Source organism: Carassius carassius, chromosome 21, assembly GCF_963082965.1.
Source record: "Carassius carassius chromosome 21, fCarCar2.1, whole genome shotgun sequence".
In the NCBI taxonomy this organism is placed as follows: domain Eukaryota; kingdom Metazoa; phylum Chordata; class Actinopteri; order Cypriniformes; family Cyprinidae; genus Carassius; species Carassius carassius.
In genome coordinates this window covers 4,440,568-4,464,857 of record NC_081775.1, presented here as the reverse complement: position 1 = coordinate 4,464,857, position 24,290 = coordinate 4,440,568, and the positions used below count along the sequence as shown (strand labels likewise).

The 24,290-nt window shown below is 34.9% G+C and overlaps 1 protein-coding gene across 1 annotated transcript; it reads left to right on the top strand.

Annotated features, from left to right (window-relative positions):
• Positions 1-582: 582 nt before the first annotated feature.
• On the top strand, positions 583-24,013 carry LOC132097371 (glutamine--tRNA ligase-like). Its single transcript, XM_059503035.1, has 23 exons — positions 583-738; positions 906-1,056; positions 1,834-1,943; positions 3,042-3,117; positions 3,197-3,261; positions 3,349-3,402; positions 5,652-5,706; positions 10,748-10,819; positions 10,913-10,998; positions 14,943-15,029; positions 15,103-15,202; positions 15,701-15,779; positions 16,860-17,099; positions 17,180-17,272; positions 19,757-19,894; positions 19,980-20,067; positions 20,618-20,764; positions 21,141-21,242; positions 21,353-21,445; positions 23,005-23,132; positions 23,224-23,290; positions 23,530-23,655; positions 23,745-24,013. The coding sequence occupies exons 1-23, from the start codon at positions 628-630 to the stop codon at positions 23,793-23,795; spliced, it is 2,319 nt and encodes a 772-aa protein (XP_059359018.1). The 5' UTR covers positions 583-627; the 3' UTR covers positions 23,796-24,013.
• Positions 24,014-24,290: the final 277 nt, after the last annotated feature.

Sequence of the window (24,290 nt, the reverse complement as noted above, 5' to 3'; positions counted from 1 at the left end):
TATATATATATATATATATATATATATATATATATATATATATATATATATCACTTAAAATCAAGAGAGTTTATTTGAAAAAGAGTTTATTTGAAAAAACCGATAACTCAAAAATATTTTTAGAGTCCATAGAAAATAAATATACAGTAAAGGATTAAAATATGACAATTAACTATTTAAATATATAATTCGAGAGAATCATTAGTCTGGGCTGCTAAGGTTTTTTTTTCTATTGGACAATTCTATTTTTAATACAAGCGTTCTAAATATGTCATGAAACGTTCACGGAGTTTAACTGGCCATCAGTAAACGATCCCTGGGTGACTTCCAGTCTTTTTCAACTGTGGTCTTGATCTGTACACTTAACGTTACAGTGGCGAAGCTAAACTGTCCTAAAGTTCCTTTACATAACTTAGATCAAAAAATGTAAAGATATTTATTTATTTTCAATTTGTTGCACTTCACGTGGCAATGCTCGTCTGATGCAACTGTGTGTCAACAGAAGCGTACCGATTATTGGTGGAAGGATGCACAAATCTGATTGGATACATCATGGTTCGTTCCAATCCGAATGCATGCTTGCTGAGCTGTGCTCCTGCGGGGCTGGAATTGTGTGCAGGAAGAGAAATGGCGGACTCGGTGTCTATCTTCATGTCAATTGGCCTCAGTGAGCAGAAAGCTAAGGAAACATTGAAAAATGAAGCACTCTCATCAACACTCATGGCGGCGATCCAACAGGTACATAGTTAATTAATACGTATTATAAACCAGTTGTTGCTGTGCGCTGTCGACCTCACCATCCTATCTAGAAAACTCACGTGTCAGTTTCTTCACTCGTTACATTTACAAGAAGTATTTGGAAAAGACTTGTAATATTATTGCCGATGTTACTGTTTATTTTTCAGGCTCAAGGGCTGCTGGGTTCCGCTAGCATTGATAAGACTGCAGGCACTATGCTGTATAATATGGTGACTCGACTCAAAGACTCCAATCAACTGTCTTTCCTCACAGAATACACCATTACACGAAAAATTACTTCAGAACTGCAGCTGTCAGGTTATCTGATTGTCTTTACTCTTCTGTCACTTTGTGTTTTTTTCCCCAGTGTCCATAATGTTTTGATTTCTATATGTACTGTAGAGATCAGTAAAATTAGTATATATATATTATTTTATATTTTGTTGTTGTGATTTTTACATTTTATGTGATTATTAAAATGATGCAAATGTTTTGTGCATTTCTAGTGCATTCATTTTCTGATAAAACTTACGGTAGTGTTTTTAAATGATTGTAATATTATTTTTATTGCAAGAAAACAAACTTAATTTGAATAAAATAATATAAAATGAAAGTGAATTATGTAAACAGATGCCTTAACTTGTACAAAAATGGGTCATAATTCTTAAGAAACGTATTTTTCTTATTGTTATCTGCGAGATTAAGAGGTTTTACATTAAAGCACCCCTCATATAAGTATACGCCAATTCAATTCAGCTGTAATTGTGTGACTTTTCAACGCACAGTGAATGTACTAACACCGTAATCATGATTGCGGGAAATCGAAAACAAGACATGCAACTTGTTAACCTTGGCGAGATTAATTAGACAAAGAAATATCGACATAATTTGAAAAGAAAACTCAAATATAAATGTGAAGAGAAAACTATAAAAGAAGATTAGATTCTCAGAATTATCTGTATCTATCAGCACTACTAAATAAACCACCATATGATGTTAATGCTTGTTAGCGAGACCCTTTGTCATGGTTTAGAGGGCTTCAATAATTTGCATTTCGCCACTTGCTGACATTTTTATTTCTGATATTTATCTCAGCGGCGTTGGACTTTATAAAAAGCCACCCTCAGGAGAATCTGGATCGATTTGAGTTTGAGGCTGCCTGTGGCGTGGGAGTGGTGGTCACACCTGAGCAGATAGAAGATGCGGTAAGGATACTTCATTACCAGGGTTTTTTACATAACATTTACATTTAGTCATTTAGCAGACGCTTTTATCCAAAGCGACTTACAAATGAGGAAAATGGAAGCTATCAAAATCAACAAAAGAGCAATGGTATGCAAGTGCTATAACAAGTCTCAGTTAACTTAATGCAGTACACACAGCAAGGTTCTTTAAATCATATGATAAATAAAAATAAAATAAAAAGTTAGAATAGGAAAAGAATAAGCAAGCCAGTGTAAGAGTCCTTTTTTGCTTTTGTTAATTGTATAATAATAATAAAAAAAGAAAACCGAATTTGAAAAGATTTTTGAGGTGTGAGGGCAGACATGTAGGAGATGTCATCATAAATAGGGCAATCAAAAATTAACCCTTTTCCTTATTTTTATTATTACTAATTTCAGAATGTTGTTTTTTTTTTCTGATGAAAACTGCGATTCTTTTGAAAGGTTCCTATGTATGCTGGACATTCGTTGACTGCTTTTCCTTTGCTGCCTGCTCCAGCTCATTAGCGTTTCACCAAAAGCTTTTTTGTTTTAATCAAAAGTTTATGATGATAATGAGAAATACCAGTTTCATCTGAATGACGCGTCTTTGTTCTCATTTATTTTTTATTGTTTATATAGTGGCCAAGGATTGAAATGGCAGTGAGTTTAATTAGTTACTTCTTATGTAATTGAACTAATTATTTTGTATACACAATATTTTTATACAATACAATAGTGAATTTAACATCAAAATTAAAAGTCTAACCTTGAAATGCATGCTTTTTATGTAACCTTCTCACTTCTCAAGAATATTGGTAACACCTCAGTGTCCAATTCTCACTGAAAGACCTTATTCTAAATCCTTAATCCTACCCAAACTAATTGTCAAGAACTACTTTAAATTACTTAGTATTAATAAACAGTAATTAGGTTTATATTGAGGCAAAAGTATTGTTAGTGCAAGTTAGTGAGAAATTAATTTATCTAGTTATCCATTATTTATTTGAAAGAATTAAAATAAATGTTAAAGTAGTTTTCAATTAGTGCTTCATGAATTCTAATCGGTCTTTGAATATTAATAATTTAATAATTCCACAGGTTGAATTGATTATCAGGAAGCACAAAGATCAGCTGTTGGCAGAGAGATATCGCTTTAACATGGGGATACTCATGGGTGAGGCAGCATATCATATTTGTGTGAATACAGTCATGTGTGGTGCTGCTGAGGAATAGTGTCGGTTTGTGCTCTTCAGGTGAGGCCAGGACTGCTCTCAAATGGGCTGATGGGAAGATTGTCAAGAATGAAGTGGATATGCAGGTTCGTGTGACAGTTTTACTACCTTGCTCAAATCAGTCCAAATCATTGTGTGTATGAGCACCAAATCATTGTTGCATTGTTTCTCAGGTCCTGCACCTTCTGGGTCCAAAAACTGAGGCAGATCTGGAGAAAAAGCACAAGGTATATTTTTACTTTCTCTGTTTTCTTGTGGCACACACATAACCCCTTTTCTACGGAAACAGTGCTGGTGAGGATCTGTTGCGAACCATAACAAATTGAAATCTCTCATAACATTTTCTATAAATTATGTAGCAGTATATAGGCAGGTTATGTTGTACCGGCCCAAAAACTGCTGTATCATTACAGTGCTTGATTGCAAGTCTTATTCCTGGTTTTAGACTTCCAAAGTAATTTGTCTTTATGCATTTATAAGCTTTGATGTAGCAGTTAGTTATGAAGTAATGTACTAATAAAAAACACTTAAAATCTGAGACAGAACTAATCACACTGTTCCCCAGGTGCTTTCTGTGTGTGTTCATTTTGACAGCAAATTTTGATTTAGTTTTAGTCATAGTTATTTGATTAAAATGGCATTTTGTAGGGACCTTATCAATCAGAACAGTTCATTCATAAAGCTCTCTTCTAAAGAGCTAGTTATCTGAATCAGGTTACACAAGAGAGGCATGCAAAATATGCAGAGCGAGGGTACGTAAGGACTGGAATTGAGAACCACTTATGTATTTAATCAACACGTATCATCATATCGCCTTAATTTTACATTTCCATTCTCAATACTAAACATTGCCAGTGCGCACATCGCGATATCGATATCGATGTGGGCATGTGGACATCTTACCTCTATACCATACATATGTTTTAATCCCTGAATGAGTTGTTGTTGAGCAAGAACAGGTTTAACAGTTGTTCCTTTTGAGGCATGCACAGAACAGGGCGAGTTTTGGCTACACCACTGTAGGGGTGTAAGAAAATATCAGTACTCGTGAGTATCGCTATATTTTGTTTGGCGTTACTGTATCGGTTCTCAAAAACGTAAAATCAATATAAAAAAAAAAAATCATACAAGATTAATGGCAGTTGTTTCGTTTCGAGTTTATTTTCCGACCGCTAGATGGGAGTCTTCATCTCTGAACAAATCCTGAGTGACAGGAAATACTAGCATTAAAGCACACCACTAATGTTAGTGTAAATGTAGTTCGCTGCTAATAATGGATGGTGAAAGATTTGTCCCAGTTTCGGTGTACAAAGCTGAAGTATTTTGTCATTTAGGCTTTTGTGGTAACGTCCACTGCGGGACTGTTGCGCTGGTGCCGCCTCGGTTCAGCCGCTTGCCGCAACCCGTGTGAAGAGACAGGTGCGGTGCGACCCCCTCCCGTCTATGGTTGAGCCCCATGCGGGCCTCTTCACACGGGTCACGGCCTGTTTATATACAGTCTATGGTCGTGGCAACGGCGGAACTGAGGCTGCAGTTTCTCTCATTTTAGGGGCGTTTTGTGCAGTTGGTGTGATGCTCGCATCGCAGTTTTCGATGTTGGTAAAGTTAGTTGGACATTCAGTAGACATTCATTTATTTTATTTTTTTTGCCAATTAAGTTACGGATGTTATGTTTTAAGCCCAAACAAACTCAGATAGTCAGAAATGTATGCCCTTTACGTTGAAAAAGGCTTAATTTCTAGAGAGAGGGGGGGGGGGGGGTGGTTAACAATGAACCTTTTAAATTAAACAATTTAACTACGTGACGTTATAATATAAAACCAATACTAAAATGTTCAGAATAAATATAAATCCATTAAACGACAACACCATATGATCTAAAGTACTGAATCCATATTTTTTCAACTGTTTTATATACCGTACCCACTTTAATTAAACTGACACCGTTTGAGATAAAGGTATCAAACCAACTGTTTTATATTCTTCATAATGCACAAGGCTTGTTTTTTTATATTATGCTTTTATTGTTTTTATATTGTTTTATTTTATTAAAGGATCCTGCAAGCACTTTAATTTATCCCCCTTAACTCATACTGCACAAAAAGTGATTCAATAACAATGAATGTTACAGGGACTGATTATTACAAATGCAGATCCCACTGTGTTCTGGTTAAACTATTTTTATTTATTTATGCTAAGGTTTGCTTATGGTGGGTGTTTTTAATGACAGCTTTCCTTACAATATATACTATTCCTTAAATAAGAAATATCCCAATATATCGCCTTGCTTACAGTATCGCAATATATCGTATTGCAACCCGTATCGTCATGTGTATCGTATCGCCAGATTCTTGGCAATACACAGCCCTACACCACTATCACCTGCAGCATACTGGTTTAAAATGAGTAACAGACATTTCTGTTGCTGTTATGTGAACCGTGCTGCTGTGAAATGTTTTTTTTTCTCTTATCACAGGGTGCCAAACCCAAAGCTGCAGAGAAAGATGTGAAGATTGAGAAGGTTCCAAATGGTAAGACAAAGAAACCGGAGATGTTTTTTTTCCCTCATCAATTTAATGTGACTCATGAATCTTTGGTTGTATGTAAATTAAATGCTGCATCAGAGATACTAAATTTGGGCAGTAAGGTGATATATTGTGGCGACAATACAAATGTTCTTTTGAAGAGATTTTGCTATACCGTGGACATTGTGGTACTGTAAGTAAATATTGCCATACAAAGCAGGGCTGTTCAATGTCAGCATAAAAACTGAAGTTGCAATAATCTATTTACAATCTGAGGTTGCAATTAACTATTGTGATGTATATATCTGAGTGAAATGGCCGCTCAAATGAGAAAAATGTAGGGTTGGACTTGATCTAGTCCATCAGGAAATTATTGAATCATTGTTGTTTGCTAACTGTTGCGTTGTCATGTGACTCTCAGGTTACTGTAGGGCAGGGATTTTTACACAGCCCTTGTACCAGTGCAAATCAGAAAGATTTGAAAGAAATATTTTGGATTGAAGAGGGCATGAAATATAAATTCACATAATAATCCATCTATTTTGAAGGTGAATGTTCTAGATGTTCTTGTAAAAAAATGATGACAGTAATTAATAGAAAAAAATTCTTGACCTGATCTTGAAGTGAAAGCTATAGGCTTCTCTCTGGTGACGTATGCTGGACTTCTCCAGTAATTGAGTCATGTTAACCCTGCAAGCTCACGTTCATCTGCCTCCATTCTGGAGTGCAATACCATCCATTTGACAATGGATTAAAAAATAAATGTGTAAAATAAACATACTTATACTTTAGATGACAAAGAATTTTTATTTACAAATAAATAAATATTTAATAAAAAATATAATTAAAAAGGAAGTAAAACACTGTAACCAACAGGGCACTCCGTATTCTAGGAAGTTTGTGTGGGTTGGGAATAATATTTTTTCAAATAAAGCCAGGGTAACACTCATTTTACATGCAGCACAGAGAAAATTACTATTAATTAACATGACAGTTCGCAAATGCACAAAGCACAGCATAATTTTAAATCACGAGTTTAGAGTATTCAGTTAACACAGACTGACCAGAGAACACTTGATCATGCTGGATAAAAATGCACACTTCAAGATCTCACAGCTGGATTTCACTAAGTTTGCAAGGTTTGTGAAATTAAATATTCATTAGCCATTCAAAGATTTGTTTAAATGATATAAATGTGTATTTGCTTAATGCAAACGACAAATGAGAAAGTATTACAATGTTTGCCTTTCTATTACTTATAATATAAAAGCAATCGTTATCATACTTTTTGTATATATTTATTCCTTTGTTTAACCATTCTATCTGATTATTAGACAGCACTGTTGCTTAGGAGCTGCCATTCTCAGCACCGTCAAAATAAAAGTCCGGCCTCGAACACATCAGCCAAAAAAAAAAAAATCTATCGGCTGATGCCGATATTTCAAAACGTCTCAGGTTACTTATGTAACCATGGTTCCCTTAGTAGGAAACAAGACACTGTGTCCTCTAGAGGTCGCTTTGGTGAACGCCTCATCGTGACCCATGTCTGAAGCATACATTGAATAACACCAAAAACACATTGGCCGGCGACAACCAATGACGTCACTACCAGTGCGAATATAGTATAATAGGCACTGGGTGAACACGTCATCCACTTCTTCATCTGAAGCTTGTGTCTGAAGCATATCAGAAAGCTAGAGGACGCAGTGTCTCTTTCCCTACTCAGGGTACCATGGTCACATAAGTAGCCTGAGAAGTTCCCTTTCAAGGGAACTCTAAACTGCGCCCTCTAGGGGTCGCTATGGGGATCAGTATACCCATGTGACCATTCTGAGGGGAGTGCAGGCAAGAACAATGGCGAGCACTACGTACCAACGTTACATGGGAGTTGCCCCTAGGACGTTAGACAGCTGTTCGTGACATTTTATGACTTAATTATGAAATTATGACTAAATATCGGCAAAGTAAATGCTTGTCATGTGATGATGATTGATTAATTGTATAATGCATTATTGTTGATGAATAAAAACGAGACTAAATGCTAAAATGTCTCTTTAATTTTCGTTGACTAAAACGAAATGAAACAAAATGTTACAAATAGGGCTGCACGACATTGGGGAAAAAATGACATTGCGATATTTTATTTTTCTGCGATATATACTGCGATATGAAATCTAATCAATTTTTTTCTTACAAACAAAAATCGGGTGAGCACACTTACATTCTTATTTTAAATGATTTAAACATCGACACCATCGTGTCAATTGATTAATATGTGCGAGGGAGAGAGAACAAGACAGCGCTCGTGTTGTTTGAAGACGGTCTCTCTCGCTCTCTCTCTCTCTCTCATGCGCGCTCTCTCTCTCTCTCTCTGCCCTGTCAAAACATTCACTCTATGATGGTTAAGCTGTGCAATTCGTCAAGGGCCGCGGAGCAGCTGGCCCGTACAGTTAATGAACAACGGATCAACTATGACAACCTGCATGCATCGCACATCCTGCTATGTGACTATCGTGTATTCGTACATCGCGATATCGATGCTTACACGACACATCGTGCAGCCCTAGTTACAACGTTATTTTGTCTCATTTAGTCACGTTATTATTATTATTTTGCAGTATGTAAATTTGCAGTATGTATTTTGCAGTATGTAAGTTTCCTGTGTCTCACTTCAGGGGCTGCATCAGGTCGCACTGCGCAGACACAGGCGACATCACTTCTTCAAGCACAAAATGTGTGTACTTCTAACATGTTTGGTTGGAAAAATAAATGTTGTAAATTCAAATCAGAGCATCTTAGGTGTCTGGAATGGGCGTATTCTTGAGTTTATAAGGTAACAATAATATAACAATATAAACTAGTTTTAACAGATTTTGGCTAAAAGAAAATTTTGGTTTCATCTTACTATTAGGTACTTCTACTTGTTGACTATGTTAACTTATACATATTGACTATGTTAAATAGAATTGCATTACTAAAAACCCACTAAAATGCAATTTTCATTGACCAGAACTAGACTAAATGTCATCAGTTTTCGTCAACTAAAACTATATAAAAATAGTCATGAATAATTCGGACAAAAATAAGACTGAAGGGGCTTAGATGGCAAGGAGGGAGTATTAATAGAGGACATCTTGCCTTTAGAGAGATAACTAGCCAGTCTCTTCTACAGGGGGCATCCTCCCATGCTCTCAACGTATATGCTTTAATCGATAGATTCGTGAGGAAAATGGACTCATCCATTCCTTCTTGATCTCTTTATGGAGATCAGAAAGAAATGGAAGACTCACTTGAGCTGGAGGGCTATGGCCTGAAAGATAACACTCATCGAGACAACCTCGCGGCGTCACTTTCTTAGCCTGCTTACACGGCAAGTCCAGCCTTGCCGTTGCGCGATCCATTACCTCCAACAGCTCGAAAGAAATGGAAGACTCGCCGGAGCTGGAGGCCTATGGCCTGAAAGATAACACTCATCGATGCAACCTTGCGGCATCACTTTCTTAGCCCACTTACACAGCAAGTCCAGCCTTGTTGTTGCGCGATCCATTACCTCCAACAGCTCGAAAGAAATGGAAGGCACACCTGAGCTGGAGGGCTATGGCCTGAAAGATAACGCTCATCGAGACAACCTTGCAGCGTCACTTTCTTAGCCCCGCTTACATGGCAAGTCCAGCCTTGCTGTTGTGCGATCCATTACCTCCAACAGCTCGTCATACGCAGGGCAGAACCCAGCAGAGCACTGGCCCCCAGATTAGACTATGTTAAGGAAATAACATCATCCTCCAGTGGCTCTCTCTCATCCACAGCCAATGAGCATGAGAGGGAAAGTCCCTCTTTAAAGTCATCAGGCAGATCCGCCTGTGATCCCCACAAGCTCAATCTCATCTGTGCCTCAGCAGCGGTGGGTCCTGGACCGTGGGAAGCTGGCCAACGTGTTGTTGGTGTTTTCAATGTATGCTTCAGACACGGGTCATGACAATGCGTTCCCCATAGTGACCCCTAGAGGACTCAGTTCGAAGTTCCCTTGAAAGGGAACCACTAGTTACAATATGCATCACGACTAAACATGCATCGTTAAAAAAAAAATAAATAAAACTTTGTTTTTCCAGTCAACACTACAATGCAGAAACTTCAGATAGTATATTTAAAAAAAAAAGCTCAGTTTTTGCTGGATAAAAACACAGTCTTACTGTAGAACGGAGAGAAACTTTCAAAAGTATCAAGATAAGTGCACACGTAGCCTAAGTGATGACAAAGATTAAATTTTTTGGGCAAACAGTTCTTTTAAAGAGATCATCTAAAATGCATAAATTAAATCTGCTCATCATAGGCAAGTGAATGCAAGTTTATTTATATAGCACATTTCGTACACAATGGTAATTCAAAGTGTTTTACATAAAGTAAAATAATCATGAAGAAAAATAATAACAACAATAAAACAAGCAATTTTAAAACTTTGGAAATGATTTAAAAATGTCCTTTTTTTTAATTAATTTAAAACAGTTAAAAATAGAAAATGATTTTACATAAAATACAGTGAATACGTAAAATAGAATGCAATCAGTTCGGACATCGCACAGTGCTCATTCAATAAATGCACAGCTAAACAGATGAGTTTTGAGTCTAGATTTAAATGTGACTAATGTTTTAGCACATCTGATCTCTTCTCCAAGCTGATTCCAACTACGGGCAGCATAGTAACTAAAGGCGGACTCCCCTTGTTTTGTGTGAACCCTTGGTATTTCTAACTGACTCAATCCTAATGATCTGAGTGGTCTGTTAAGTTTATATTCAGTGAACATATTTGCAATATATTTTGGTCCTAGGTCATTGAGGGTTTTCTAAATGAGTAAAAGTACTTTAAAATCAATCCTAAATATAACTGGAACATACAGTATACAGCTATTATATCTCTTCACAATACTTGGATAAAACCCCTCAGTTATATGGATTAATTTTAAGGTGGCTTAATATTTGATTAAAAAGCAACAGAAGCAACCTAGATCCCCAAATTTTTTCTTCATAAAATTTGTTTTCGCTTTATTAGGTGAAGCGAACACAGAGGGGAAATCATTGATGGAGCAGCTGAGAGGAGAGGCGCTCAAGTTCCATAAGCCAGGTGAGACTTTTTGATCATTGGCAGCTTCCCTGGCACCATCAGGAGAAAACTGGCTAAAAGTAAATAATGATGCTTATTGTTATCTCTCTTTAGGGGAGAATTACAAGACTGAAGGTTATGTTGTAACGCCCAACACCATGAATTTGCTGAAGAAGCACTTGGAAGAGACTGGAGGACAGGTATGACCTGAATGCAAGTTTACTAAATGATGCTTAAAAGTAGGGCTGGACGATTAATCGAAAAATAATCGAAAAAACCCCCCGAAATTCATAACCTCTAACCGACGTAATTTTCCCATGTCGGTTATTTCGTTTTTTTAATCTTGTTAACACTTCCCCCTTAAAAGCATACTAGCGCGTGTGTAGCCACACGACTCTGCTCTCCAGTCAGTGGCATAAAAGCAAAACACGGAGGTGAACGCCGGTTCAACACATAGTGATGGCGCGTGAGCATTGAGCCTTGCGTCTTCACTAAACTTTGTCAGTTGTATTTGTTTTATGGTTTGGACATTCAAGCGATTAGATGATCGGATGTGTATCATTATATCAAGCTACCATGTTCGCACAGCTGCATTGTGGCACGAAAACACTCATATAAACAGTATCTATGAAGATCACGCGCATAGAGGAACACAGAAACTAGTTGTCAGCGCTGTCCTGTGATTTATCACTGAAGTAGCTTAGAATTTCAAAACTTATTATAGTATGTTTGTGTGCAGCGCACATGAAGCACAAGCGCGTGAACAGAGAGCAGCGGTTGGCGGTCGCGCTGCGGGTTCCCGGTTTGTGTCCGTTCTCGGACTGTTCTGTGTATTTTAACTGTAGAAAAGGTTGTTCAGAGTTGAAACTACGATACGGGAAACTACATCAGTATATCATCATAAATGCAGCCGTTTTTGTCTTATGTGAACGTAAACAGATGAGAAAGAAAACACACGTGCAGTATTTTTGCTTAAAGAGACAACAGCCTAATAAACGCGCTGCCTGTCATTAATGTTAATCAAAGAACAAAAGAAAATCATTCACTGATTTTGACTGAATATATTTAATAACTTTACTTGATTAATCTTCATTTTATTTATAAAAAGAAAACTATGCAGTGTTTTTAAACTTTTAATTACAGTTTCTGTACCTGAAATTTTGTTTAGTTTTTGCTATAGTATTTTTTTTTTAATCACAGGCAAAATTCCTCTTGCAGTGTTTTGTAGGCTGCTGATTTTTGCTCATGTTATTCAGCTGCAACAGAATGCTTTGTAAAAATATTTGACATCTAAATGTTTGACTTAATTTTTTTATATTGGATTTTTTATCTTATTGGAATCGAAACTAGGAATCGATATATCGGAATCGATAAAATTCAAACGATACCCAACCCTAGTAAGAAATGTTACGAACATAGATAAAATAACTGCTGATAGTCAATCATATTTACAGTACAAACCTTGTCAGTGAACTATGAGGGCAAAAAAAAAAAACTGAAACAAAATAATCGTTCATTAACCCTAAATCAGGCAACGTGACTCACAAGTCATATAGTTTTTATTGTCTTTTTTTGGGGCATAAGAACAATTTTTTTATTAAATCTCAAGTATGCTGGTCACATGATTTGCTTCAAGTTTTCAGTGGTATATTAGTCAGCCTGATCTAAATCCAACATGGCTGCCAGTGGTGGAGAACATTCAGATTTTGAGGTAGTTAATTATATATTAAACTTACTTTTCTTTTGGAAAAAGAAATATATAACTGCTAACATTAATTCTGAACATTGTCTTAGGGTGCTGAAGAAAAAAGAATTGTCATATGTTGTTTATGTTGTTATTTAGCACGTTTTGAAATGTATGTGACTCCTGAGTCACGTTGCCTGTTTAGGGTATAAAAAAGAGACTATTGAGTATGAGAATATACGTAACATTACACTAAATTTAAATGGTTGTAATTTAAGAATGTTTTGGAATATAGACAAGTTTGGTCTTGTTTTAAAAAAAAAAAAAAAGTAACTTCAAAAAATTATTATATTTACTGTAAATCAAATGTACTCTAAATATTTTATATAAAATATATATTTTACAAAATAATTTTTACTCTAAAATTACTATCAAATCAAAGTCATATGTCTAACCAATTTGTGTTCTAAATTTTAATTTTATATCACAAAATGTAACTTCCCATGAGATTTTTAGGCGTTTTACCAAAAATAGCCACTGGGTGTTTTTTTTTTTTTTGCATTCTCCTGTATCAAATTTATACATTTCAGTCTCAATATCAAAAAACAGTTGGCAGATGGGACCGTAAGACTCAGAACTTTCTGATGATATGTGTTTTGTCAAGATTAGTAAAGGTAAAGTAGTTCAAATAAATTGTGTAATACAAAACCTGACACCACCCACTAGGTGAGGAGCTTGGTAAAAGAAATTAACCCCATAACCTGTGGGACGCTTGGCACTCTTTTTTTGTTGTTGTCATTTTCTCTGTTGTCTTTTACTAAATCTTTTAGTAATCATCATAAATCATATATCATTTGAAAGCTTAGAAGCCCAAGATTCATCCTGTGAAAACCATTTTGGAATCGGACATTGAAATGGTACCATGGAAATGGTACTTTAAAATCTAATGGCGGTAACCTCGCCCTTAGTGGGCAGGGTCAAGTGTCATAAAACATTATGCATTACGGTCTTCTAGAACCAAAACTTTTATAATCTTATAATTTTATAAACATATCATTGGAAAGGTCTGAGTCTCAGGATTTCATATTTTGAGATAGAAGTGAAATTCACAGAGAAATCTAGAGAAAAAATCATTAAGCAAAATTCAAAATAGTTTTGATGACTCCCAGTGGATGTGTGTGGTATGACGCCCTAAATAAAATCTCACATGAACTTCAATTTTTTTCATATCAACTTCAAATTTGTAACATAACTTATTTAGACACAAGGCTTTAATTTTATACAAATTTTTGAGTAAAACCTGTTATGTAAAATATTTATAATAAATAAAACATAATAAAATTAATATAGTGCATATTATTTACAGTACATTTAAACTTCTATAACTTTTTGATACTTCAATTTCTTGAAAGAATTCCACTTTTGCCCCTTATGGTTCATATTCCAAAGTGTTCATAAATTACAGCAATTTAAGTTTGGATAGTGCACTTTAATGCCTATTTAAAAAATGGGGGGTAACAGAGTACCATTTTTATGGCAAAGCAGGGTCCGATTTCAAAATGGTTTTCACAGGCTGAATCTTGAGTTCGTAAGCTTTGATGATATATAATTTTTGAATGATATATAATTTGTCAACATTACATCAGGTAAAGTATATGATATAATTGTTTTAAGCATGCAGTGGCAAGTAGGCCAGTAACAGTTAACAGATTAATGACTTGGGTCCTTTTTTTATACCCTAATCAGGCAATGTGACCTGGGAGTCACAACTCATAAAATCCAAAATATATCAAATATTTCAAAAATTATTTTGGATATGTTTTACTTAAGCTCAGATGATGTAAAAAAAAAAATGACATGAAAATATTTTTTGCTTATCATTTTCCACTCTTGCCTGTTTAAGGGTTAATCGTAATCAAGGTAAGATTTTCAATTAATCGAGGTTTTGATTTTAGGCCATAATCGTCCAGCCCTACTTAAAAGTCTTGGTTAGCATCATCCATTATCCTGCATGGCCTAGGTTTCATCTGAGGTGACAGAGGTTATTACATTCTGATGAAAGATTAAGATGATAAACGAGAAGAAGATTAAGATTAAGATTTTTTTTTTTTTTTTGACTTGCTGATATTTTAACAATGGAACGTTTTTGTCCAATACTGAAATTTCAATTATTGGAATTATATTTTTATTTGGCCTGTTCTGTTCGCTATAGATAACGTTTGACTAAATCTTTTTTTATTATTATATATATATATTTTTTTTTTTATTACAGTCACTGTTTAAATGTTTATTTTTCAACAACAAATTAGAGTAGAAACACAATTATTAAAAATGACATCCTGATTTTGGTATCAGACCCAGAATTTTCATTTTGGTGCATCACTGTTTTTTTTAGAAACTAAACTGAGCTAATTCATACTGTTTGAATCCAAATCTCACTTTTCTTCCACTTCTTTGTAGGTCCGCACCCGTTTTCCCCCTGAGCCTAATGGGATTCTGCATATTGGTCATGCCAAAGCAATCAATTTCAATTTTGGTTATGCCAAGGTACACACAAACACAGACTCATATGAACCATGTCTAACAAGAAATTCCTTTCTGACATTGCGTCTTTTTGAAGGCCAATAATGGCATCTGTTTCCTGCGATATGATGACACAAACCCTGAGAAAGAGGAGGAGAAGTACTTTACTGCCATCAAAGAAATGGTGGAGTGGCTTGGTGAGTATTAAGAGCTGACTTGCTTGAGCAGTCAGACTTAACCTGATTGCAGTTTACAGCTGATATTCAATGTGTAGTTCACTCAAACGTGAAAAGCAGACACTTAAAGGGTTAGTTCAGCCAAAAATTGGGATGTGTTTTACCCACCACAGAGGCATCCTAGGTGTATTTGACTTTCTGCTTCAAACGAATCCAGTCTGAGTTATATTAAAAATGGTCTTTGATCTTTCAAGCTGTTTAATGCCACTCAGCGGTTGTCAGCAGCAACAGTGAACTAACCCTTTAAGTGTCTGATGTGCCACCCTTTACAGCAGTATGTGCTTCCAATGCATTATGCATTTAAACAATTTAGAAAAAGATTTAAAAGGAAAAATTAAATGAAAGGGCTTTGTATTGGATGACAGATATTACAGTGTTTCAAATGTGAACTTGTCTATTAAAGAGCCTTCTTCAAACATGTTGTTGATGTTTGCTTGTTTGTTCTTCTCTCTCACTCAGGGTACAAACCATACGCTGTCACACACGCCTCTGATAACTTCCAGCTTCTCTATGATCTTGCTGTTGATCTTATTCGCAGGTGGGATTACAAATCTGACACCACAGGGCTTTGCATGATTTTTTTAGACTTTCTTTCATAGTAATGAACTTGGTAAACTTTTACTTTAAAATATAATATAAAGGAGAATGTGAAAGTACGTGAAAACAGTGGGAAATTCAGCATTTGTGTGCGGTGTGCATGTCAGAAGATTAAATTCCATCTGAAGCATGGACATGCACATAAACTACCGGTAATAACTAAATTCAGTTATGATGTACAGTGCCGTTCAAAAGATTGTGATCAGTAAGATTTTGAATGTTTTTTTAAAGATGTTTCTTATGCTTATCAAGGCTGCATTTTTTCAAAAATACAGAAAGAAAATAATTTTGTGAAATATATTATTGCAATTTAAAATAAGTTTTCTTTTTTATATATTCTTTAAAATAGAATTTATTCCTGTGAAGCAAAGCTGAATTTTCAGCATGATTAGTCCAGTCTTCAGTGTGATATGATCCTACAAAAAATTGTTAGAGAAGATTTATATTTTGAATAAATGCTGAAAAAAGTATCCCAGTTTAAAAAATAAAAAATATCAAGCAGAACAACAGTTTTAACACTGATAATAAATCAGCATATTAGACTGGACACTGAAGACTGGAGTAATGGCTGATGAAAATTCTAGTAGTGCGTCACAGAAATAAATTGTAATTTAAAGTATATTGGAAAAATATTAGTATTATAAAATATTAGTTAATGCAATAATATTTATATTTTACAATTTTTTTCTGTTTTTGATCAAATAAACATAGCCTTGATCTTTATTAGAGACTCCAAACATTTGAACAACAGTGTAAACTCTGTTTTTGGATTTAACATTCAGAATTATTTCTTTTTGATTAAAACAAAAAGTGTCCATGTAAGTGTGGCTACTGATTCACAATCACTATGCTTCCTAACTGGATAGATCGATATCATTGAAGTTTATTTGACTTGGTGTTATACTGTGTTGCCTTATTGTTTTTAGAGCAGTGGAATTACCATAGTGGTGACATTAATGTGTGCTGGATCTGAATGTGGTTTATATGATAGACTAATGATTAATTTTTGTTTGTATGTCAGGGGTCATGCATATGTGTGCCACCAACGTGGAGAGGAACTCAAGGGTCACAACATCCCTCCCTCCCCCTGGAGAGAGCGACCTGTGGAAGAATCTTTGCTTTTGTTTGACAGGATGAAAAAGGGCATGTTTGCAGAGGGAGAAGTCACTCTCAGAATGAAGATGGTGATGGAAGATGGAAAAATGGACCCTGTGGCATACCGAATCAAATACACGCCACATCACAGGACAGGAGACACTTGGTAGGACACTTTATTTTGCTCATGTGGTGTGATTTTTGTTTATTGTCGTTATGCCATACTTTCTTATGTACTGTGCACAGGTGCATATACCCAACGTATGATTACACACACTGTCTTTGTGACTCCATTGAGAACATCACACACTCACTGTGCACCAAAGAGTTTCAGTCCAGGTATGTCAACATTAATAATAATAATAATAATAATAATAATAATAATAAAATCTCTTTCAACTAAAGCTGTAAAGGGTACATTGCTTTAAAGGTCAAAACTAACAAGCCCAAACCATCAAATTTAACAGCTTTTTAGATTAAGAAAAGAGTTGTTTACAAACATTTTAATTGCATGTTTTTAGGCTGTTTTTATATTTAAATTATTTGTTTACTTCAATTTGTTGTTGAAAAATAAACATTTAAATTGTGACTGTAATAATATATTTTCATGATAAATTTATTCAAACATGCATTAAATAAAACTTCACTAACAGGTTAATTAAAATCTAATGATTATGTAGTATATTTAGCTTATATTTAGGAAAATTCTCTAGCTTTTTTTTCTAATTGACTAACAAGTGTTAACAACATTACTAACAACATTAATTGGCTTTCTTGAGATAATCATTATGTGTAGAGATGAAACGATAAGAAACTCAATTATAGTGATCAAAATGATCGACAAATGATTCGCAGAATCGTTACAGTTTTGTTTAAATGTGTGGTAAAAGGAAATGTTCAGTCACCAAAAATCAAGTATTGATACACACAATAAAATCATTCACCAAACCAACAAATAAAATTAGCAGTGCTATGCACTTTGTGTTTGTGTAAACTTTAAAATAATAACATTAATACTGATAGATTAATTTTTAAAATGAACAAAAGGTGTTGGTTGGGTGACTCGGAGCATAGCATGTTATCTACTCAAATGTACTTCATGTTCAAGAAAAGTTTTGACCAAAAACTGAAACCTCACATTTCAGCCATTTATTTAATTTTTTTATTTTGAAAAAATAAATAAATAAAATAAATCCTAAGGTATTTTATCTGTACACTATGAATAATATTTAGTGACATTTTATTCACTCATCACCTGCAAAGATCCATCTTGGAATTTAAGAACCTATATTGGTTCATCAAAGTATTCATCAATTAATAAAACTTGATTTATCGAAGTATCAGGGACAGTTCACTTATTTAACCGGTTTTGTTCTGAAATAATTGTTTTCAATTTTTTTTTCTCCATATGGATTTCAAAATTACCTTAAATACATATTATACTTTAATACTGTGGTTTTCAACCCTGTTCCTGGATCCTCTTAAACCTTGCACATTTTTAATGTCTCCTTTTACACACTCATTTCAGGTCTTGGAGTCTGAATCAGGTGTGTTTGATTAAGGAGACGCACACATGAGGTTTCAGGAACACGGTTGAAAACGTGTGATTCATGTTTTTTCTGAGGTTGGGTTTTGCACGAACTTGACAGCAGTCACACTGCGCATTTGCAATTGACTACAATTGCGGCGAGTTACGTGGCTAACGCTAGCAACATAACTATAAAATGTTCTAAGTAGTATTTAATGTAATATATTTTATGGATTAATTTACACTTTAGACTCTACAATTTTCATAGTCATGAAAATAAAGAAAACTCTTTGAATGAGAAGGTGTGTCCAAACTTTTGGTCTGTACTGTATATATATATATATATATATAGTTTCTCCTAGTAACAAAATTCTAAGGAAATTCTTAGAAATGCTTTTCCTCCTAAAATTAAAGAAAAGATCCTAGTAAAGAAAAAAGTAATTCAGAAAGCATCTTAAGCCTTAAAAGTGGTCTTATGGCACACATTGTTAGGAGTATGGACTAGGACTTTTAAGAGGCTTTAGAGTTTATTTAGCAGTTAAGAATATCATCGAAAAATGAAGAGGGAGAAGAAATGTTGCACAATGCATGACAGTGAGTTAATACGTTGCTACACATTAGATTGTGCACAGATTATGTTTGTGACCATTCTTACATATATAATTTGTGTGTGAGAGAGAGTATGGTAAAACAGGGAAAATTATGCCTGTAATTTCAAAGTGAAGGCTTATAATAAACCTTACAATTTAAAGTGCTCTTTTATTTCCTTCTTGGACAACCAAGACATTTTTCTGTCTTTTCCACGCTCAGATTTGTCCTGAATCGCACTTAGCTAAGACTCCTACATATACATTTTAAAGCTAAATTAGGAGCTCTCTGAGAGGATTCTTTGAATCTTTAGGAATATGGGCCTTGAAGTTCACATGAGCTTATACATTGTTTGTACTGCAGACAGTGTGCATATAAATGTAAACTGTTATGCAGTGATATACAGAGTACTGAATGAACAGCTGTTTTACAATATGGCTTACCATATTGTGTAGTTTAGTTCATATGAATACTGCAATGTCTACTCAGCATTCAGGGCTCCAGTGACTCATATATATTTGCAATTAAGGACAACTTTTTTAATAAAGCTAAAATAATGTTCAGAATTTTTTTTAAACAGCAAACTTTAGAGCACCCAGTAAGTCAGTGTTTAAATATTTGTACACTATCTTAAATAATTAATTTCTTTATGAAAATGTAGTAACATTGCTGTACATACTTAATGCCTGTTTTTGTCTCTCTCTCAGACGATCCTCATATTTCTGGTTGTGTAATGCTTTGGATTTGTACTGCCCGGTGCAGTGGGAATATGGCAGACTCAATCTCACTTACACTGTTGTTTCCAAGAGGAAGATCATTAAACTGGTGGAAACTGGAGTTGTTAGGTAACACATACATAACATTTTTGTGTGTCATTTAATTAACTAGAAATCATTGTAATGTGGTGTTCTCTTGTATTGTATTTTTCAGAGATTGGGATGATCCACGACTTTTTACCCTCACAGCTCTCAGGAGACGTGGGTTCCCTCCACAAGCTATTAACAATTTCTGTGCCCGGGTAAGATAGAAAAAAAAAGAAAAATGGTGTGGCATTGTATTACGTCACAAGTACTACAAATCAAAATATAGTATGTGAAAGACTTAATGGTAGCTGACGATCACCACTAGTCCACAGATATTGGTTTCTGATGATACCAAAAGTAAACTGGGAATATCCAGCTGATAACCTATTAATTAATCATTGATAGATTTTAAAATAAATTATTTAAACCAAAACTTTTTACTTTTTTTTTTATATATATATAAGTGGCTTGGGGTATAGGTTCCACTGATCTAATAGCTAAATTTGTTGAAGTTTGCAAGGTCCTTGCAATTAAATCTTTAATAGCCATTCAAAGACTTGTTCAAATGATATAGCTGCTTATTTGCCAAATATCAACGAAATATTAAATTGTCTTGCTTTCAACGCTAAACTGTCTAACAGGAAAACTAAATGACTGATGCTTATAATTAAAGAATAAAAGATGTTGGCCCTTTTATCCATCACTGATGTATTAACAACTATTAGAAACTGTTACCCTCTGTCAACATCTCTTGTTCTCTTTTAGGTGGGTGTGACTGTTGCCCAGACCACCATGGAGCCGCACCTGCTTGAGGCGTGTGTTAGAGAGGTGCTCAATGACACCGCTTCTCGTGCCATGGCCATACTCGAGCCCCTCAAAGTCACCATCACCAACCTGCCAACCAATGCACAGGTGAACACATGCAGAAATTCATAAGTGTTCATTACATGTGACAATATACAGCTATCCAGTGATCATCAGCTCATCATCAGATCATCAGTTTTGCTGCAATGACTGACTGAAACTGAATTATTCTGCTTATTAAGTGGCTACTATATATATATATAGTATAAACGTAAAGTCATTTTGGTCATTCAGCTCTTTCTTTCCTTTTTATAGATTTATGCTCATTATTAAAAATAATACTGTACCTCTGAGGTCATTAACTGTAGTTGCAGTGAAATGTTGCTATGGACAACAGTAAAATATAATTTAGGAAATGTATATGGGTGCATAAATTTACTTTTATAACTGCAGTAGATAACTGCTTTGTTTCTCCCCTATTCAGAAGGAGGTTCGAGTACCAGACTTCCCAGCCAATGAAGCCAAGGGCAGTCATGTGGTTCCCTTCTCAAAGACCATCTTTATTGAGCAGAGTGACTTCAGAGAGGTGTTCAAGATTTTAAAAAAATCTAACATGGATCAGTTTTGAACAGAATTAGCATCCCATATAAACCGAGCTGACCCTGTTTGTTTATTTTTTATGTGTATTTGCTGCAGGTGATGGAGAAGGGCTACAAGCGCCTGACTCCAGATCAGCCAGTAGGCTTGAGACATGCAGGATACATCATCTCTGTGCAGCGCGTCATCAAGGTAAAAGACCACTAATTTTCACGTAGTTCACATGATCTACTAGGTTCACTTGATTAGTTAACATTAAACAGGTTTTTATAAAATTGTTTTTAACATTCAAAGCTTTATTACTTCAGTTCCTACATGGTTTGATGGCAAAAATACTCATGGGTTTAGAGTGTGATGATGAAGGCGTATAATAGACATTGTTTATTGTTTATTTGGATCCCCATTAGCCACTACCAAGGTAGTGGCTATTCTTCCTGGGGTCCGACAAAAATAAAAACACAAAATTACATTACATTAATCCATAACAATAAAAAACCAATACAATAAAACATACAAACCCAAAATTCATTCAAAACATCAAAATCAGCAATTTACTGTGTACTGTACCATTAAATATTTCTTTAACAATTTTTTAAACCTAGTTTTACTTGATAAAAAACATGTAACATCCGATGGCAATTCATTCCATATTTTCATTCCTCTATACATTACAGTTCGTTGCTTGACATTAGTTTTTGAAACAGGAAGCAAAAAATATCCCTTTAATGCATGCCTGGTGCTAAAATTTTGACTAGCATTACTATACAAAAGTTTAGAGTACAATACACTTGGATCTCTCGATGCTAAAATGTTTCTTATAAAACATAGCAGAGAAAGAATTACCCTGTCCTTCACCAGTAGCCAACCTAAAATTTTGTGCATTCTCATAATATTAACCTTTCTCTTACAATTCAGAATTAGTCTTGCAGCTCTATTCTGGACTAACTGTAATTTTTCTAAATTTTTACTTGATGTACTTGACCATACCACTGGGCAGTAGTCTAAATGAGTAAGAACCATTGTTTGCACAACTTGAGAGATGCAATACTGTGGTAAAAATTTTGCACATCTCTTAATAACTGATAGGCCTCTTCCCATAACTGTTACCATATTTTCTATCTGTTTTAACCACTTCAGCCTACTGTCTAGAATAACTCCAAGAAGTCTAACTTCCTCTACCTGTTCAGTAGGCACACTCTTTACAGACAAATTTAATTTTGGTTTAAGTTTAAGTGTTTAAGTGTTCTATTCAGTGTTGTTGTAATTTGTTTAATTTTTTGCCAACTTAAATTTCACAAGTTGATGCACCATTCTAAAAATAATAAGAGGCTAGAGCCCCACCTTACCTATTATGAGTGAAAAGTGAGTTTACCTTTCAAGGTGAAATTGTCCAAGTACACATTGTGAAATTTGATAAACCTAATTTCATTGTTTTATTCCTGAAAAACTCAGTGTTTTGATCAAATCAGTTGAATTAATGATTGTGTAATAACAATATGTATTCACTTGTCACCACCAACTGGTGTAAAATTAAAGGGTCACAAAAATACTCCTACCACTGATGCCAAGACCAAAGGAAACTGAAGAGAGCAAACACAGACAAATGGAGTGACACAAACAGTGAAATGTTTAGTGTTTGTACATCAGCACTCTTTTTGTTCAGATAAAATCAAGGATCAACTCAGAACTACTGTAACTGTTGAATAATGCAAAATAAATGACAATATTATTTAATATCTTCTTTTTGTCAGGATGGCTGTGGTAAAGTGTGTGAGCTAGAGGTGACGTGTGCCAGCTCAGACTCTGCAGAAAAGCCCAAAGCATTTATTCACTGGGTTAGCGATCCACTGCGGTGTGAAGTGCGCCTGTATGAAAGACTGTAAGTCTCCTTGTGTACTGACAGACCCAAGAATTTTACTTTTAATCATATTTTATGTCACATCCTCATTCTATCTCGTTTCTGTCTGTAGGTTTCTCCATAAAAACCCAGAGGACCCAGCTGAAGTTCCTGCTGGATTCCTGAGTGACATAAACCCTGTAAGGGAATACATTATATAAAATGTTTGATCTGAACATTTGAGAAAATTCTAACTCCAAGTATATGAGTAGTGGTAGTAGTGATTCCCTAACCCCCACAAACTAATGATTTTATGCTATATTAAACTAAAGCAAGCAACTGCAGAGAATGAATCTTATAATGTAGACATTCCTCTTAACTCTTTGAAGATTTGATAGTTTTACTAATCTCGGTTTTTCCTTTTTATTTTTTTACTTAGAATTCATTAACAGTGATTGAAAGTGCCTTAGTAGATCGTTCTGTGGGCAAGGCCAAAGTGTTTGATAAGTTTCAGTTTGAGAGAGTGGGTTATTTCTCACTGGACCCTGATAGCACATCTGAAAAGGTAAGTCCAGAAACACTCAATTATGTTTAAACAGATTAACATACAGTATAGGAGACAACACTTCATCTCTGTCACTGTTTTCTCCTCAGTTGGTGTTTAACAGAACTGTTACACTCAAGGAGGATCCAGGAAAGATATGACTGGACTGCAAGACAGAAGCTTTACTACTTTCAGCTGCACAGCCTTTATCACAACACAGCTTTTAATAAAATCAATTAATCCAGGGAATTCAACATATTCTATCCATATTATGTAAAGCCTTTTTTAACTGTACAAGTGCTGGGCTGTTTTGTATAACCTTTTCAATCTGCTGGGGTTTAACATCTATGAAATTAACAGATTAAAGATTTTGACTGGCTTGATGGCTTGTTGGAACAGATTCTAACATCTGAAATGCAGTTCTATTTGAAATATCCTTCACATTATAAATGGCATGGCCGGCATTCTTGTGGACAACAAGCAAATCTATTAAAATTTCTATGGGAGAATCATAACTATTCTAAAACAGACTACCAGATTAGGGTTATGGTGTCCTAATTCATAACACGTTAAAGGTTCCCTATATGGCATCCTGCTTTTACTGAATTTTTGGGGAAAAAATTAACATATATAGAGGTGCTTCTCAATAAATTAGA

Coding starts and splice junctions, on each gene's coding strand:
- LOC132097371 (XM_059503035.1), top strand. CDS start 628: ATGGCGGACTCGGTGTCTATCTTCATGTCAATTGGCCTCAGTGAGCAG. Junction 739..905: donor TCATGGCGGCGATCCAACAG/GTACATAGTTAA, acceptor TTTATTTTTCAG/GCTCAAGGGCTGCTGGGTTC. Junction 3,118..3,196: donor TAACATGGGGATACTCATGG/GTGAGGCAGCAT, acceptor TGTGCTCTTCAG/GTGAGGCCAGGACTGCTCTC.